Genomic DNA, 15,607 nt, shown 5'->3' on the forward strand with positions numbered 1-15,607 from the left:
AAACCTGATGGTGGCATCAGAGACACCTGATGGGGATCAGGATCATCAAAACAGCCTACTGGTGGGGCTGATCAAATTAGTTTCCTTCCATCTCACATACAACATCTCACCTATTAAAAGAAGACGTCCTGCTCAAGTAAGTAACAGTAAGACTGTGTCACATATTGCTTTGTGGCGTTACCTACATGACCATGGAGAAGATATGAAGAAGTGACACTAAAAACCCACTCCTGCACTTCAAGCTCAGGAAAAAGAATCACAAGACAGATGAACACCAAGATGAACTCCTCCAAAAAGGTGATCACTCTGGTTGCTATAGACATGGCAAAAAGCCGTGAGGACCCTGATTCATGACTCATAGGAGAACGATATTCTTCTTCTCACAAGAAGAACAATAGAGGTAACAAAGAGAGGAGCTTTGCCCCCAGCCGGGTGGGAAAGGCCAACAGAGTGTATTGCACTGTGTGGATTTGATGGCCTGGAATATCAAAACCACAGAAATATAAGGCACTGGCAGACACTGGTGCACAATGTACTCTAATGCCATTGAGTCATGAAGGGAAAAAGTCAATTTATATTTCTGGAGTGATTGGGGATTCCCAAGAGTTGACTATGTTGGAGGCAGAAATAAGCCTCACTGGTGAAGACTGGGAACAGCATCCTATTGTGACTGGCCCAGAAACTCCCTAAATACTTGGTATTGATTACTACAGAAGGGAGCATTTTAAGGATCACAAGGGGTATCCATGGGTGCTTTGGAATAGCTGCTGTAGATACAGACGATGTTAATCAGCTATCTGTTTTGCCTGGCCTATCAGAAGATTTGTCTGTTAAGTTGCTATGAGTGAAAGAGCAACAGGTACCAATTGCCACAAAAACGGTACACAGATGGCAGTACCACACTAACAGGGATTCCTTGCTCCCCATTCATAAGTTGATTCATCAGCTTGAGAGTCAGGGAGTAATAAGCAAAACTCATCTCCTAACAGCCCCATATGGCCCGTAGGGAATGGAGGCTGACAGTAGACTACCATGACCTGAATTAAGTCACACCACCATTGAGTGCTGCTGTACTAGACGTGCTAGAACTCCAGTATGAATTGGAGTCAAAAGCCACCAAGTGGTATGCCACCACTGACATTGCTAATGCCTTTTTCTCCATTCCTTCGGCCACAGAATGTAGGCCACAATTGGCTTTTACCTAGAGGGGCATTCAATACACCTGGAATCGTTTGGCCCAGGGGTGAAAACATAGTCCAACCATTTGCCATGGGTTGATCCAAACTGCACTGGGATAAGGTGGTGCTTCCAAACGCTTACAGTACATTGATGACATTATGGTGTGGGGCAATAGAGCAGAGAAAGTTTTCAAGAAAAAAGAGAGAATAATTCAGATCCTTCTGAGAGCTGGTTTCACTATTAAGGGAAACAAAGTGAAAGGATCTACACAGGAAATTCACTTCCTAGGTATAAAGTGGTAAGATGGATATTGTCACATCCCAATGGATCTGATCAATAAAATCACTGCCATGTCTCCGCCCACTAGTAAGAAAGAGAAGCAATCTTTTCTGGGTGTAGTGGGCTTTTGGAGAATGCGTGTTCCAAACTATAGACTCATTGTAAGCCCTCTTTATCAGGCGATGTGGAAGAAGTATAATTTTATGTGGGGACCTGAGCAGCAGCAGGCTTTTGACCAAATTAAACAAGAAGTAGCCCAAGCCATGGCCATTGGGCCAGTACAGAAGGGACAGGATGTAAAGAACATCCTCTACATTGCTGCTGGAGAGAAAGGTCCCACTTGGAATCTCAGGAAAGACCTGGGGCCCACCCCTTGGATTCTGGAGTTGAGTGTACAGGGGGTCTGAAGAGTGCTACGCTCCAACTGAAAAGGAAATCTTAGCCACATATGATGGGGTTCAAGCTGCTTCCAAAGTAATCAGTACTGAAATGCATCTCCTTCTAGCACCTCAACTGCATGTGCTAAACTGGATGTTTAAAAGATGGGTCCCTCCACCCATCATGCTACTGATGCCACTTGAAGTAAGTGGATTGTGTTGATTATGCAACGAGGTCAAATTGGGAACCTCAGTCACTCAGGAATCCTAGAGGTGATCATGGACTGGCCTAAAGGTAAAAAGTTTGAAACACCACCAGCAGAAGAAGTACTGTGTGCTAAAGAAGTATTGTGTGCCCACCATACAATGAACTACCAGAGAATGAAAAGAAATATGCCCCATTTACAAATGGATCATGTCAATTGTGGGGAAGAATCCGAGATAGAAAGCTGCTGTGTGGAGCCCTACACAACAAGTTGCAGAGGCCACTGAAGGAGAAGGAGAATCAAGCTAATTTGCAGAGGAAAACGCTGTCCAACTGGCCTTAGATGTTGCTCAATAGGAATGGCCAGTGCTTTACCTTTATACTGACTCATGGATGGTGGCAAATGCTGTATGGGGGTGGTTACAGCAGTAGGAACAAAACAACTGGCAGTGAAGTGGTAAATATATTTGGGCTGCTGAACTGTGGAAAGACATTGCTGCCCAAATAAGGAGTATGGGCATCAAGGAAAAGATACAACATATTAGAGGGCTAGAGATCAAGAGGTGGACTTAACACCTCTTTTTTATAATTTATAATTTATAATTTATAATTTATAATTGCACAGGTTATTAACGACTGTGAAACATGTGTGGCAATTAAACAAGCCAAGAGGATGAAATCTCTCTGGGGGGAAGGGCCATGGTGAAAGTATAAATATGGAGAGCCGTGACAGGCTAATTGTATCACCTTGCCACAAACCTTTGATGGTAAATGTTATGTGCTTACCATGATGAAGGCAACCACTGGGTAGCTTGAAATATATGCAGTATATCCCATGCTATTACCCAAAACACCATACCTACTCTCTAGAAACAAGTCTGTTGTTTCTAGGCGACATGGAACTCCAGAAAGAACTGAGTCAAACAATGGGACTCACTATAAAAATTCTCTTGTAAATAGTTGGGCCAAAGATCATGGCATTGAGTGGATTTATCATATCCCCTATCATTCACCAGCTTCTGGTAAAATCAAATGATGCAATGGATTGTTAAAAATTATGTTAAAAGCAATGGGTGGTGGAAATACTTAAGCAGAGGGAGAAGCATTTGGGAGAAGCCACCTGGTTGATCAACACTCAAGGATCTATCAATTGTGATGGCCCTGCCCAATCCAGCTGCCTGCATACTGTAGAGGGAGATAAGGTCCCTGCAGTACATGTAAAGAGCATGTTGGAAAAAGCGGTTTGGGTCTTTCCAGCTTCTGTTTGCTCAGGGACCTGGGTCCACTTGGTGGGTGATGCAGAAAAATGGGGATGTTCAATATGTACCATAAGGGAATTTGATGTTGGGGCATACAATCTGCAATTCCATGTAAATATATGTATATATATGAGTGTGTACATGTGTTTATTGCTTGTTAATTATTGTTTGTTTGTATATATTAAGCATGATGTAGCGATGTGGAATAAGGAGTGGAATGTCATGGTTTTGTGGTTTTTGTTATCGGTATTCTACATCATAATATCATGTAGTGCACTGGGAGTTAAAGAGTTAATGCTCCAGTTCCATGGATCATGGATAGTTCTGGGTACCTCATTCTCAGAAGAGAAGAACTACATATTACAAACTCCAGAGGACTTTGTATTGTTCTGTTTCCATTTTCCATTCAGAGAGAGAAAACTGTTTGCATATCAAGAAACACCCTCTCTTTTCTCTTCTGCTTGGCTCAACTAGGTGTCCCGCCTCAGCAATAGAGTAATGGCTTCAGCTTTTCGGACATTCTCATTTTATTTGATTTAGTAGCTTCAGTTGTATTATGCAAGTGTTATCTTGCATTCCGCTATCTTATTTAGTGAACTAGGTTTTTTTTCTCCTCAGATTGCTGCTGCTGTTATATTTTTAGGCCCATCTCTCTACCCTCTTTCCCCCTTTTCCCTTTCCTGGGGCGTGGGTCCCCCCACCCTGCCAGTCATGGAACTGGGCCAAAGCAGCTTGTAAACCATTGACAGGCATGTATAAAATAGCTCATATAATTTATTTCTGATGATTCCTAATTTGGGGTTACAGGAGCAGCTTTAAATCCTAAGATGTTCAGCAGTAAACAGCAGTGACAAGGTTTAGGATTAGCTTCTTAAACTGACTATGAGATACCTCAGGAACAGTACACATAACACGTGATTCTCCTATTGGTTAACATTATAGAAGAGAAGGTATAAACATAGGCTTGGCTCTGATGCAGGGTCACAGCCAGACTTCTGCTTGCCAGTGTTTATGCTCCCTGCGTGTCCATCTTGCACAGCATGGTGGCCATTACCTATCGAGCACCCAGTGCCAAGAAGGATACACAATTTTCTCCTTCTTACCTCAATGTCCTTCTCGATCTCCAGTCCTGCTGCCATTAGATTGGATTCATACTCTTCCCTCTGCAGTCGTTTTTCCTCCTCCAGGGCGTCCAGTGGGTCCAGCTCAATCACTTGAGTCTCCTGAGGAGTATGCTGGTCATTGTCTGACTGCAGGTTGAGGCAGCCCTTCTTGGTCTCTCCGTTTGAAACAATGGCCATGGAGGCTGCCCTGTGCATTGGTCCTGGTGATCCAGCCCCAGGGTTGTGCTGGGTAAGGCGTTTCCGGTAGTGGTAGACTAAAACATAGTCAACCTTTCTGTTGCTATCTCTGAAGTGCATGCCACTCATGGAGTCCATGGCCTCTCCTTGGGTCCCGTCCAGGTAATTGTTTATAATCTGGGATGGAAATACATGGATGGAAAACCAAAAAGTCCAAGGAGAAGCCAGACCTTGGATCTGAATTTACACAGATAGTTAAAAGCACTAGTTGAGCAGAGCAAAAATTGGTGATTAATTGAGAATACAAATGAGCTATAAATTTGTACTCTATTGTTCAGATTAGGTCATGTTGAGATCCTCTGACTGCAAACATACAAGAGTGACTAAATATAGCAGCTTTATCTTGCTCCCTGAAATGTACAAGATAGCTACCCCTCTGATGTGATGGTATGGTCAGGTATGTCAGCACTGTCTCTTTGGCCTCTGTATAAACAGGACATAGGAGACCACATCAGCATTTTAAAATGGGATTGAAGTTTGAGAAAAAAGAATCACATTACAGTTCATGACATAGAAAAGGATGAACTGTGGAAGAAAGTTGGACAGGGAAGAGAATCAGACAAATTTGTGCAGGAAGGAAAAGAAAAAACTGATTCAAGGTAGAACATGAAAATGTTCCTCCACGTAGTACAAGGGCAAGAAGGGCAGAGCTGGACACAGATTATTTGGCAAATGCCAGGGATTAGAGAGAAAATACAGCTGATGTGTATTTTGATAAGAGAAGAGTATGTGACTGAACAGCAGCACTGCAAAAGAAAATCAATGACTAAATCAATGACATTAAGATCACTTACGTTCTACTCAACTGTGGACTGCCTCTGCCACTTTCTCCCCTCTATACAAATCCCGGTATGGAACTACTTCTGTTCTAACCACCACCACCCCACCCCCTGCAGGGACAGCGAATCTGATGTGCATTTGTTGAACACTGAAATTAGATTTTAGGCATTAACTTCCAATTCTTTCACCAAGGTAGCTTGTATATTTTCCAAATTTTTTAACAACCACCACATCCTGCTCAATGCTGTATCTTAAAACCCTTCGCGTAACTCTCTACAGTACCATTCATTACCCTGACAACAGCCCTCCTGGGACTGGAACTACATAAAAGCAAACAGTCACACTAATTCAGATCAATCAACCCATAAATCCAGCTGTTTATGGCTCCCATAGGTTTCTACACAAGTAAAATATTGACAAGTACTGTTAAAAATTTCCTTCTCTTCCCTACCTCCCCTTCTATTACATGTACTGGTAGCACTTCAAAGTTAACCAAACGTACTTTTTGCAGTTTTCTCATTTGTTAACACAACATGAATACTTCAAGACATTATATAAATGCGCATGTTGCTAATATCGCCCAAAAAACATGATTTTCATTGTTTTCCTTCATATCTCAGTTTCCCACAAAGCAGCTTTCAACTACCTTATCTCCAAATATTTTTTTTAATATGCACACTCTATCCTTTCTTTCCTGAAATTATCACCAGATAATCTGTTCTACATATTACACTTCTCTCAAACTTCTGTGTAGTGCATTAATACAGTCCCTCTAGGCACATATAAATTTACACTCAGCAGTGCATTCTGACAGAATATAAATCTACTTGTGAGTCCTAGTTAAATTCATTTTCATGAAGTACTCACAGGCAATCCATGCAAACCTTCTGGATCCATTTCTACCACAATGAAGAAAAATATGTTTCCTTCCAGTTTTACACAGTACAACACAGAAGTGATGATGTCACCACCTCCTGCTTACAGGCACAATGCAGGTTTTCTTGTTTATTACCTGTGTGCAGCCAGCTGCCACATCCCAGTCACCTGACAGATCACCATAGCAACATTAGGTGTTGCTGGAGTTACACAAAATAAAAGGATGAGGAGATATCATTGTGCCCTTCTCCCTCTCTCCCTCTCCTGTTGACTCTTGCTTTTTCCTCACCACAGACTTTTGGCAGCAAAATGCCATTCCAATTACTGTGGGTTTCTATTGCTAAGAGAATAAGACAAAATTCCCATAAATTTTTGTGAATTTTTTTTTTTTGCCCTAAATTCGCACCACTTCACCTTTTTGGCACGGAAGACCTTATTAGAGAGAAAAACTTATCAAGTAAGTTGCAATTTGCAAAATTTCTGGAAGAGCCATCAAGATCTTTCCTCTCTCATAGCCATTTTAGAAGTTAGAGTGTTCTAAATTACCATTTTCAGTCCCAGATTCATTGCTTCATAATATTTCCAAGATAAGTAACTAGCACACCAAGCAATAAGAATATGGGATGATAGGATCAACATTTAATGAGTTCTAATCCTCTAATAGAAAATATATCACTACATACATACCCCAGGAGATCTCTCTTCTAATATCAGCTTTGCTAGGAAGGCTGTAGCCTTCCAGTTCCAACCTTGTTCACATTAACACCTGGGTATGTGCTGACCCACACTTTGAAGAGGGATTGCCAATTCTGTCATCAACCTGCAGATTTATTCCTTCACCAACGTAATGGCAACCTCTCTATTCTTTTTCAAAGAATTTTGACTCCAGTAAATAATCAATAGAATCTTGGTTATACCACTGGAACACCCATTATTAAGACACAAATTACAATACAAGAACCTACTGAACTATCTAAAGTTGTAGGGTATGTCTACTAGCATTGTCACTTTTCTCAGTACAGCTTGGTTTTGCCTAACAGAGAAGGAATGCATCATATTCTGCTCATCCTACTTCAAACCTTTTCTTCATCCCAAAGTTATTAGACTTACGTCAACAAACACAAAATCCTACTTACAGAACTGCAGTCAGTATCCACACAGCTAGGTGCTTCTAAAGATCTACTGATCCTGCTGCTGTGCAAGGAAGGCCTGTTTTGAGGAACTGTTAGTATTCGCTGTTGTATCCCAAGAAATACCCTCTTGATGATGTTGCTGCCTTCTTCCTGTTCAGACTTGAGAAATGAGAGTTGATTAGTGTTTTATAAAGAGGGCTTTTGTGCAGGTGGTTTCCTAAAGGAATAGGAAGTAGGACAATTAATGAACACTATTAGACTTCAGATACTAAACTAGTTCATTTGGAGAAGAATACCTACTTTCTGCAGAGGAATAGCAGGTACTGCATTTAGCTCAGTACTACCCTGATTGTTCAGTATTACTGTACTCCTCCTTCAATCACAAAATTAGATCCTGGAAATTAAGTGCACTGCAACTAGCCATGGACCTCCCTCCTAAACATGAGGAAGCTGTATGTTGTGTGTTTTGATTGCATCAGGGCTCTCTGGGTGAACCATTCATGCTGCATGGAAACTAAATCACTAGAACTGAAGTGAGTTAAATTTGCTTTTGACTTACAACTAGTCTTGAAGGCAACATGTTTCAGTTCTAGTATAACATGATCAAAATCTAGTTCATTCAGATAGAAGCTTCTGGCTAACAGTCTTTCTCTACTAAGAACTCAACTTCTGGATTTATTCTGAGGGACTAATGTCATGAGAATTTTAGTTTTAGATGTGCTTCCCATCTCCAGTATAAAAAAAATGCCATGGCCACAAGGCAGCATAACTGAAGGGGGGCAGTAGTTGCATGCCATTCCTTATTCACTACCAGTGCAATTAGTAACTGCATCTCTGCTGTACAGAATTGTACAATAACAATGGAGAAGAATAATTTTTGATCACAGGCTTCAAATGCAGATAGTCAACAGAATCAATAACACAATGCAAGAATAAAGGTAAAAAGTAATGTGTGCAGAAACCTGTGTAATGTACAGATGTTTCATATTTTCCCCCTCTAGTGGTACCATAGCTGTAAATGAAAATCATCTTGTTTTTACCAATAGTTTATTTGAGATGCTTATTGGATTCAGGAATTATGGTTTGGTCTTTCAAGCTCTAGTGTATTCTACCGAAGAGAAGACCCATTTGCCTCATATGTCTAGCCCCACTCTTCTTACCTTTTTAGTAAACAATCCTAGCAATGAAATTCTCTGTCTTCTGCATAAGGGGAAAAACAAACAAACAAACAAACAAACAAAGCATATAATGTAGTGACTTCGCAGTCTAAGAGGAAAAGAGGAAATGTCCTATGACATTTGCTGCTCTGTGTTAGGGGCTGTGTCAGGATCCTTGTATGCCATAAGAAAGTGCTGGGAAATTCCAGCAGTATCCTCCAGACCTTCCTCGTGGCATTGGAGATTAGGCAGATCTGAAGGCAGGAATAATTCTCAGTCTCATTTAGTGTTCATGACAGAGACAGAACAGTCTTTTTTCTGCACTGTTGAAACATCTCTAACTGGTGGCAGTATCAGTGAACCTAAACTGCATTTCAAAAGAGAAAGAACTGGAGAGAGAACTGCATGCAGGAAGCCAACAGAGTTGTGCAGAGTAAAATAATTTAAGGAAAATCTAAAACCACCATTCTTGAAGATGGTGATAACTAAACTCTGCATATTCGTCTCTTTGGGGATGGGAGGGAGAATTGCTTAAAAGTGTCCAGAAGTCAGATTTTCCTCTTAATTTTTGAATTTCTTGAATTTTTCAACAGTCAAAGGCAGGCATTGTGTAATCTTCTATACCCTCAATACAGCTTCGTTATGGTTTCATAGCTGGTACAGACTTGGTTATCTTTATAATGTCTGGTATGATGCTATGTAGCTTAGAAAAAAAAAACATTGTTGATAACACATCAATGTTTTAGCTATTGTTGATTAGTGCCTTACAGAGGCAAGGACATTTCAGTTTCTCAGCTTCTTACACTGTCCTGCCAGCAAGGAGTCTGGGACATACAAGGAGCTGGGGAGCTGGGCAGGGTCAGAACCAGGACAGCTGACCTGAAAAGGCCAAAGGGATATTCCATACTATATGGCATCGTGTGGAAAAAAAACCCTCTAACACTATGGGGAAGTTGGCTAGGAGGGGCTGCCGCTGCCTGGGGACTGGCATGGTCAGCAGATAGTGAGAAACTGCATTGTGCAGCACTTATTTTAGGTATATATATGTACTTACATAATTAGTGTTGTTACTGTTATTTCTCTCTTCCTTTTCTGTCGTCATACGTACTTTTTTATCTCAGCTTACAAGTTCTACCTTTTTTTTCTTATGCTCTCCTCCATCTCACTGAGGAAGAGGAGAGAGTGAGTGTGTGCTGTTCAGCTGCTTGCTAAATTAAACCACAACAAGATTAAATCTACTTACCTGCAATTGTGTAAAAAAGAGGCATCAGTAAAATGCTAAAGAAGGAAATGCTTGAAGGGTGGGGGGTTTCCCCTGAAAGTTATGATTATTCTTGTGTTTCCTGTCAGTAACAGATTAGTGTTCTGCAACATTTGAACCATGCAGCAGATTGGGTCATCAGTCTTGCTTTTCTGATTTCTCAAGGAGACTTAGTGTTTTAGTTCATTGGAGCACATAATGATGCCACAAGGGAAACTCAAAGGCAAATAATTAATAAGTGAAGCTTTCATTCCCAAGGGCAATGCAAAATATTTTCAGTTTAAGTATGGAATATCTCACAAGAACTTTAAGCACAGTTGCTGAAAGACCTTTTTGCTTCCTAGTCATTTTAGCTAGGCCAAGAGAAAAAACATATATATCTGCAGCTCATTCTTAATAAAATGATTTAATTTTTATTATGCTTCCCAGCCTTCACAAACCATGTCACAAACGTGAGGTTAACACTGGTAAGTAGGTAAGACAGACAGGGACTTTGAGTCAGAATAAATTTTTAGACAAAAGTGTAGATTCCATGCCAGAATTTAGAAGATTCCCATTCACACAGAAAGTTTTCATCTTCCTGAATCAAACTAACTGAACCAAAATGATCTGAATGGCTTCCACATTTGACAGTGCTTGCCAAAGCTTCTCAGGATATTGTGCTTCAGATGTTGCACGATATCATTTTACTCTGTAAGCTTTTATGATATCTGACTTATTTGTTCTCTTTCTTTAAATATTATAGAGGAATTGGTATAAATAGAAAGACTCTTTTTTCTCCAAAAGAGTGGCCAGGCTGGAACAGCTGCCCAGGAAGGTTGTTGAGTCACCATCCTTGGAGATGTTCAAGAAATGTTTTAGATGTTGTACTAAGTGATATCATTTAGTGGAGAAATATTGGTGGTAAGTATATTGTTGAACTAGGTGATCTTGAGGATCTTCTCCAACCTTGGGTATTCTATGAGTCTAAGTTAGGTGTGCACATACTCATGCACATACTCATTCATACGTAAGCTTATGCATAGCTTTGTGGTGTACATGTACACACACACACATGAAAACACCACAGATACTCCCCACAGAACAGTAGTAGAATGTATCTTGAATTCCAACTGGAAAGCATACATTAAAGATCTACACTCATCTTAGAAAAATATTCTTAGATCCTTCCCTTCAGTCAAGTATCCTAAACTTTCAAATGACTTCCAAGGACAAGGTACTCCCACAGCAGAGTTCAGGGAAAACATTTAGCAAGCAACTAGCTCTGGATTCAACATGTGAGAGATTGATTGTGCTTTTGCAGTGGAAGTTTCCAGTATTTCTGTATGTAGTGTAGGATAAGTTGTTTTTCACAAAGAAAGCTGCTGAACAGAGTAAAGTTGAGACTGAGGCATTCTCACCTGGGTAGAACTGGCAAAGGCACAAAGTAAGGTAAATATGCAGGGTAAGGAGAGCCTAGTGCAGGACAGAACGAATGCACTAACTTTTGGGAGCATTATCCTCCTATCTCCATAGAAAAGTACAGAACATGCCTAAAAACAATAGGTTGGTAACAGACTTTATATGGAAATGGATCATAGCAACAGTGTTGGGAAGATTGTGAGCCTGAGGTGCACAATCAGTGAGTGCCAGGAGAGACATTATTTGCACTGGGCCCAGGGTATATAACAGTGTGGATTTCACTGACTGGGCACACAATTTCTACCCCTTTCACCTAGGGGGTGTGCGCCCATTATTGCAATAATGAATAAACAGCTTTTTTCACAAAGATCTTTGCCTGACTAGAAATCTTGATTTTGAGCATGTTTCTCACAAACACCATGTCATAGCCAGTAATCATTTATTTGCCCAGTTAGTCTCTCTGCACTCATTTGCTTAAGTTTTTTTGCAAACGTAGGGGTTGACTACATGTACGCCAGTTGGTCTCATGATTTCAATTCCCAGTTTCTTGTCTAAAGTGTAATAATTAAGAATACCACCAAAAGTGGAAGGACTGAGGAGGGTGTCTTCAAGGACAATAGTAGGTTGAGCAGGAAAGAATCCCGGTGAGTCTCGCATATTTCCAGAGAAGACTTCACAACTTTAATGCACAGCCTGTTCCAGTGCTCTCTTACCCTCACAGTAAAAAATGTTCCTTTGTATGTTGCAGTTTTTGCCATTTCCCCTTGTCTTTTCACTGTATACTGATGAAAAGGTCTGGCCCATGGCCACCCTGCTGTACACCAAGACAACTAGGTCCTTCTTTGCAGATCTTCTCTTCACCTGTGTTGATGCATGCAGTTATTCCTCCCCAGGTGCAAGACTACAGTTGCTTTTGTTGAACCTCATTAGGTTTATCCTTCCCCAGCTCCCCTGTCTGTCTATGTCTTGATGAAAAGCTGCACAGCCTTCTGGTGTGTCAGCCATTCCTCCTAGCAAACTTTGCAGACAGTGGACTCTATCCCCTCATTCAGGCCATTGATGAAGACATTGAACATGAACCGGACCCAGTACAGACCCCTCGGGAAAACCATTAGTTCAGGCCTCTAATCAGGTTCTATGCCACTGATCATAACTCTGAGCTCTGCTAGTCAGCCAGTTCTCAATCTACCTCATCATTCACTCATCTATCACACAAATACTAATTACCTACAAGGACGTTATGGGAAACAGTGTCAAATGCCTTTCCTGAAGTCAAGTTGCACAACATCCACTGCTCTCCTCTTATCTATCCAGCTGGTGTATCATAGAAGGCTACAGGATTGATAAAATATGATCTCCCCTTGGTGAATCCATGTTGACTTCTCCTGATTACCTTATTTTACACTAATTTCCCAAAATAGCTCTTGCCATCCAATTTTTCATTGGCAAGATTGGGGTGTTGTATTTGGATTCCTATCCAATTAATAATCCAAAGTCCAAAAAAGTTATTAATTATTTCTTTTAGTCCTCCTACAATTTTGTATCCTCAAAGGGCATTGCTTTACCCTGACTGAGCTGGCTCCCGTCTTTAACTTAACTTTTACTGGGTTGTATTTTTGGCTCTGCCAGGCATTCCTGATGCCTGCAATTCTGTGTTTACCCGATTAAGGATTTACGTAACTTCTGCTATTCCCAGTTTGTGTTAAAGCCAAACTTAAAATTTTCAGTCAATTGGTGTTGCTTGACACTTGGCTCCAATTTTCTTTACCGAATTTAATCTCTACATTCAACTGTTCTAATATGTCATGCCCAAGTAATGGTTTTGGAGAACCTAGCATATACAAGAATTTGTGTTTTCCTACTTGTTCTCCTGGCCTATATTTAAGTGGTCCCCAAAAAGTAAACTTCTCTTGCCAGTAGCTCCTACAACTATTACAAAAATCATCTACGGGTAATAATTCTTGATGTAGCACAGAGTAAGAGGCAGCTGTATCAGAAAATAAACCTCTTTACCCTGCTTCCCCAGCTGCTTTCTGTCCAGTGGGGGTGGAACTCTCCCTGAGCCCTCCCAGACTCCCTCTTACCTCTTCCCTGAGGGAATCTGAGTCCTCAGGCCCTGTTCTAGTGCAGCAACATTAACAGCTACTATTGTTCTTCCCAATTTCCTCACTTTCCTGATATCTCTGTTTCACAATCAATTTTTCCAGACCCCTCACCTCTCTTCTTGGTAAGGACATCCCTGTTATACCTTGCTCAACTTTGCCTTCCTCAGCCTGTGTTTTTCCCAAACCTTTTTCACTTTCCAGATTTTCATCACTATAGAAATTACTAACGTTATATTTCAGTTTCACCCCCTTCCGTCCCCAAGCTTCCAGTGTTTACACTAGGATAACGGGTTTCCTTAGATCTCTTTAGATGAAGGCTATTCTCACTTTCAGTGTCCCATCCCATCCCCATTCACAAGTAATATGCCCTTTACAGTTACAGTGGAAGGCCCCGGCCCCCCAGCTCTTTCTCTCACTCTGAGTTGTTCTTACAAGTCGCCGAGGGGGCATGTGTTCTCATGCCGGCCCAAACTCTAATATCCCAAACTCACTGTTTTCCTTAACCTTTTCGCCTTCTTCGTTTGTTTGTTTTTCCACAGTTCCACTATTTGTACCCTCAATTACACTTCCATATACCATTAACAAATGCACTTACATATACCATTAAGACAGTTTCTCCCACTGCCTTCAAAATCCACAAATCAAACAATACAGTTCTTCAGCTTTCACAAACACTCAGCACTTGGTCTCATGATTAGGGTACTCAATTATAAAACTGGTCCCATTACTCCATTTATGTTCCTGGTTTCTAATTCAATATTCCCCCTGGCTCACCAGCAATGTTTCTCCAGTGAGCCAAAATACAACCCAGGAGGTCTTCTCGGTATCACTTTAGACACCCCTTGTTCCATAACAGCCTTGTAAGTAACACTTTCATGACATAAACATTTAACAATCACAAAGACAGTGACAATAATCAGTACAATTTATCCTCAGGATCCTTCCTCTCTCTGTCTCCCTCCAGGGCCCAACCTTCCCTCTATATTCTTTTCCCACACTTGCATAGCTGCCCACCTAATCACGCCTCTTTCTTCTCCAATAAACAACATGTTCATGATAAACATCATTTCCAACCATGAATAGAAATTAGGCCTTAGAAATTGATCTAATTGTTCTGCTACATTTATAGGATCCTCAATTAAGGAAATTATTTCCTTCTTGAAACTCCTAACTTCTGCTAGTAAAACCAGCAGGTATTAGCATACCCTATTTCCCTTTGACCTAAGGAGACTTCCCTAAGAGGATAAAGTGAATTATTAGTAAGGTTAGTGTTAGAGAAAAGAAAACTCTCCTGGTCCCATTCACATTGCTCCAACTCCCTCAGTAATCCAGGGTGCATCCTCTCTCCAGGACTCTCCACAGGATCAGCAGCATGGCCACTCCCCTTCTCTCGAGAGGTCACTGCCGATTGCATTGCTTTCGAAATTGGGGGGGGAGGAGGGGGGGAGAGAGAGTTTTCTAAGGGATAACATTTATTTTCTATCTGCTTCTCTTTCCTTTTCCTTTTGAACTTCAACTCCTTCTTGTCAGGAACTTTTTTACTTCTTGCACCCATTAAGAGGCATAAGCTAATTCTGTTTCAGAAAAAGGAATCTTACTGTTTACATATAAATACAAAGTCTGACAAGCCTAATCTTCGTCAGACCCCTATTTTGGTCAAAATAATGATTTTCCCTGTAGTGGCTCTCTAGACTATATCTGTATACAGTATTTAAACATCTTTTCCCTGTTCCTTTCCCTGGTTTTGGGATTATTTTCCAATTCAGAAGCTTCCTTCACAAGGGGCTATCTCTAGCATGAATGTGGGGACACTTTTCCCCTGTTCTTGGGAGCTCCTATTCCCCATCCCTCTGTAATGCTGCTGTGAATTCTCCAGCTCACAGGTTACCACACTCCGATTCTCAGATTTAGGGCCAGTCCCTCCAAAGTACCTCACTCCGATTCTCAGATTCAATAGGGGTGTACTGCTGGCACTTCGTCAAAGTGCACAAGGTACCACACACCAACAGTTCCCTCCCGAGACTCACCCGAGTCTCCACCGACCCCCAAGGCAAGAATTAAATTCCCTTACCTTGGTCCGTGCATGAAGTTTCCGGGTCTGCAGGGGTCAATACACTTGCCTACCAGCCCCTGGGCTTTCTCAGAGCCCGTCCTTTATGTAACAGTCTCTGTTTCTTATTGGCCATCCCAAGGAGTCACCTCACCACCCAGACAGAATCGCTGAAATCGGCGGG

General features: G+C 41.3%; 1 protein-coding gene across 1 annotated transcript in view; it reads right to left on the bottom strand.

Annotated features, from left to right (window-relative positions):
* Positions 1-4,735, bottom strand: part of ANO2 (anoctamin 2) — a 183,267-nt gene extending 178,532 nt beyond the window's left edge. The window contains exon 1 of the mRNA XM_085234124.1: positions 4,403-4,735. Within this exon, the coding sequence (XP_085090250.1) occupies positions 4,403-4,729 (327 nt within the window). The 5' untranslated portion in view covers positions 4,730-4,735. The remainder of the gene's footprint in view (positions 1-4,402) is intronic.
* Between the last annotated feature and the right edge of the window lie 10,872 nt (positions 4,736-15,607).

The sequence above is a fragment of the Meleagris gallopavo genome, chromosome 1, assembly GCF_905368555.1.
Source record: "Meleagris gallopavo chromosome 1, MGAL_WU_HG_1.1, whole genome shotgun sequence".
Classification (NCBI taxonomy): Eukaryota; Metazoa; Chordata; class Aves; order Galliformes; family Phasianidae; genus Meleagris; species Meleagris gallopavo.